This window comes from Kogia breviceps, chromosome 14, assembly GCF_026419965.1.
Source record: "Kogia breviceps isolate mKogBre1 chromosome 14, mKogBre1 haplotype 1, whole genome shotgun sequence".
Lineage (NCBI taxonomy): Eukaryota > Metazoa > Chordata > Mammalia > Artiodactyla > Physeteridae > Kogia > Kogia breviceps.
The window spans coordinates 81979122-81982998 of NC_081323.1; the positions used below are offsets into that span (position 1 = coordinate 81979122).

The following is a 3877-nucleotide window of genomic DNA, read 5'->3' on the forward strand; positions in this document are numbered from 1 at the left end:
GTTTCTTGTTCCTGTGAGATTGGTGGTTGGTGCAGGGTAAAGGGCTCTGGCTGGAGAGGTGCTGGGTTTGGGGGCTCAGCTCTACTGTGATATGAAGCAGTTGACCTTGGGCCTCCCCTTGGCTGGCAGTGGGGCTGGACCCTGGGGCCTCCTGACAGTGACGCTGAACGTGTCATGCACCCAGGGACAGGAACCAAGACCCTCACCTGGCTGGAGTCACAGTGGCCAAAGCAGAGGCTAAGATAGGACACTGAGGTCTGACTCCACGCTGACAGGGTCTCCCGGACGGCCACGGACGGCCACACACAGAGGTGGCGGGACGGCCACACACGGAGCTGGCGCAGGTCCCGGCAGCCCCAGGGCCTCCCCGGCACATAGATAGGCGCAGTACCTTTTCGTATCCCGGCACACGAATGTGGGAGCTGCCTCAGGGGAGCCATGTGCACGCCCCAGCACCTGCCCCGTTTCTCACTGCTGTGCTCACAACTCAAACCTTTCCGCAGCCCTTCAGGAGCGAGGGACCCAATCCCCACTATCTTCAAGGGCTGTCTCTATGCCTGTGTCTGCTACCAAGATGCGCATATAACAGTCCAGCCCCATCTCCACCCAGAGGGACGAGAGGGTGGAGTGCCCTGACTAGGGCCGCAAGGAGTGAAGTGGCCACATCACATCAGCAATCTTCAAAGGCAGTGGGGACAGTCAGCTGGGCCTCGGCCCTCAGGCCCCAGGGAGGGGACAGCAGGATGGGTCAGAAAGACAGTGGGAACAGATCCTGAGCCTCTGGGGAAAACTTTGAGGTAGGCTGATGCCCTCATTTTTTATACAAAATGAGGAAAGCAGAGTCTTACCCAGAGGCCCCAAACAGGCTAGACTCCCCCGGGCCAGAGGGGGACAGTGTCATCCCAGAGGATTCCCTGAGTATCCCAGCAGGCAGGAACCCAGGGCTCAGAGAGGCAAGCAGGTTGCCAAAAGGAGCAAAGAGGAGAAGAATCTGGGACTCCTGCAAGACACAGTTGTTTCACAGCACGATGTCCTCCCCATTGATGGAGACCCAGAAAACGGGGTCAGGGGATGAGCCCAGAACCCACCCCCAGCTCTGCTCACAAGGGAGACTCCTGCAGGGCCTTCACCCTCCTACCTTCTCCCTTTCCAGTCCAGAGAAGACTCGGCGGTGCCACACAGGGGTTTATTCTAGTCACAGCTTCCAGAGAAACTCAACAATAAATTACATCATTAAATAAACTCTGCTGGACCACACCCCCTTCTACCCCTCCTCCTTTCCACATGCCCCCACCCCCAGGGCCCTGCGGGGGGCTCAGCCAGGCCCACCCCCTTGCACTAGGCGACAGGGGAGTGAGCCTCACTGGGTCCTGACAAGCAAGGGTTGAACGAGAGTCTCCCCGCCCTGGTCCTCAGCCCCTCGCACTCACTTGCCTGACCTTGACAGCTGGGCAGCTGCTAGTCAGCTGTCTCCTCCGGAGGGGGGCCAGGAGGGGGCAACAGCCGCCCCACGTAGGCCTGCGTCCCTAGAGGTGTGTGGGGTTCTCCAGAGAAGGATCCGTCTTAGTCATGTGCAAGACCACGGTGGGGGCCTTATAGTGGCAGTGGGTGCCACGGCCATAGCCCCCGGGGGCCCGGCAGGTCTTTGCCCGCGCCCGGCCAGCTGCCATCTTGCGGTGGCACAGGCTCTGCCAGGTCTGGAAAGTCTTGGAGCTCCATACCCAGACGCCGCTGGTGATGCCCACCACCAGCGACATGAAGATTTTGAGCATAAAGACAGCCACGGTGGGCACTGAGCCCCCTTGCAGCGAGCAGTCCCTCCAGCCGCCGGGCGTGGTGGCTGCCGAGCAGGGCTGCTCTGTGGCCCGCAAGCGCCAGAAGTCCATGTTGAGGCGTTCATAGACGTAGCACACAATGACGCAGGTGGCGGGCACAGTGTAGAGGATGGAGAAGACCCCAATCTTGACCATGAGCTTCTCCAGCTTCTCCGTGTTGGTGCCCCCTGTCTTCATGATCTTGCGGATGTGGAAGAGGGCCACAAAGCCGGTCAGGAGGAAGCTCGTGCCCAGCACCAGGTAGCAGGAAAGGGGTACCAGCACGAAGCCCGTGAGTGCCCCCGCATCCATGCTGGCCACGTAACAGAGCCCGGTCAGCTCATCCCCTGCCACCTTGCGCAGAGTCAGGATAACGATGGTCTTGAGAGCCGGCAGCCCCCAGGCCGCCATGTGGAAGTAGCTGCCGTGGGCCTCGATGGCCTCGTGGCCCCACTTCTTGCCGGCCGCCAGGAACCAGGTGAGGGTGAGCACCACCCACCACAGCGAGCTGGCCATGCCGAAGTAGTAGAGCAGCAGGAAGACGAGGGTGCAGCCCGTGTTCTCCAGGCCCTCCTGGATCACGTAGAGCGCACCCGCCTCCTGGTCGCAAGCCACGCTCTGGGCCCCAGCCACAGCCCGGATGAGGAAGGCTAGCGAGTAGACGTTGTAGCACATGGAAAGGAAGATGATGGGGCGCTCCGGGTACTGGAAGCGGTGAGGTTCCAGCAAGAAGGTGAGCACGGTGAAGGCGGTGGAGAAGAAGCACAGCGCCGACCACACGGCCATCCAGACGAGCGCGAAGTCCTTGTCGCGCCGCGACCAGAACACCTCGACGCCCGGCCCGCAGCGCGGCGCGCACGAGCGGCTCTTCTCCACGTACTGGAACTTCTCGGGGTTCTCGCAGGTGCCGCCGGCGGCGCCTAGGACGGCGTCGCCGGGGGGCCGCGCGGGCCGCGGCGCCACGGGCAACATACCCAGGCCCTTGTGGGGCTCGGCGGGGCCGGCCGTGGCGTTCTCGGGCGCCTCCATGCAGAGCGCATGCGGGTCGTTGCGCGTGGGCAGCCGGGCGCAGTCCAGCGAGTCCGGCCAGCCGAAGTTGAACTGTTCCATGATGGGCGCGCAGCGCAGGCGCGCCTGCTCGCACATGGGCCGGCAGGCCGGGATGGGCGTCGAGACCTGGTCGGTGCACATGGGCGCGTAGAGCGAGCACAGGAAGAAGCGCAGGTGGCTGTGGCAGCCGTACTGCACGAGAGGCGCGAACTCGGCCAGCTCGGCGGCCGCCTCGCCCTGCGACGTGTGGCCCAGCAGGTTGGGCATGCGGGTCAGGTTGTAGCCGATGCCGCGGCACATGGGGATCTCCACCGCCTGGCACGGCGCCGGCCCGCGCCCGCGCTCCGGGTCGAAGCGGCCGATCTCCAGCGCCGCGCCGCCCGCCGCCAGCAGCTGCCACAGCAGCAGCGCCCGGCGGAGCGGCGGCACGGCCATCCCGGGCGGCCCCGGCCGAGGACGGGAGGGCGGCCTCGCCTCACTCTGGCCGCGCCGTCCGGCGCCCCCGTGCCCGCCCGCCACGTCGCGGGGCGCGGGCCATAGCCGAGCTGGCCGAGTGTGTCAGGGCGCTGCCGGGCGCCCTGGGCAGCGCGCGGGGAAGCCGCCGGAGGGAAAGGAGGCGCCGAGCCGCCGAACCGCCGCCACTCGAACAGCCGCCGAGCCAGAGCGTGCCCCGCCTCCCGGAGCCGCGGCTACAAGCCTCGGGGCGGGGCGCCGGGCGGATACGCCCAGAGGCGTGCCCTCAGCACACCGGCCACGCCCCCAGCCGGGCTTTAAAGGCGCCGCGTCTCGCAGCTGCGCGGGGAGGCACCAACCCGGGCGCAGTCTGGTGCTCGCTCACACTCGGTTCTTCCCCTTCTGAGTGGGTTGCTGCCCAACCTCTCCCTGCGACAAGACAGCCGGAGGATTTCCCTGCCACCGTACCGCGTCGCCTCTTTTTCCCCCAGGCGGGACGATTTCTAAGCCTTTTACGAGTGGGACGCCTCGACCGTGTACTCTGGGACAGTTCAAGTGCA

General features: G+C 65.3%; 1 protein-coding gene across 1 annotated transcript; it reads right to left on the minus strand.

The window, feature by feature from the left end:
* Positions 1–1194: 1194 nt before the first annotated feature.
* Positions 1195–3299, minus strand: FZD9 (frizzled class receptor 9). The gene has a single exon (XM_059037232.2). The coding sequence runs from the start codon at positions 3297–3299 to the stop codon at positions 1527–1529; it is 1773 nt and encodes a 590-aa protein (XP_058893215.1). The 3' UTR covers positions 1195–1526.
* Positions 3300–3877: the final 578 nt, after the last annotated feature.

Coding starts and splice junctions, on each gene's coding strand:
- FZD9 (XM_059037232.2), bottom strand. CDS start 3,299: ATGGCCGTGCCGCCGCTCCGCCGGGCGCTGCTGCTGTGGCAGCTGCTG.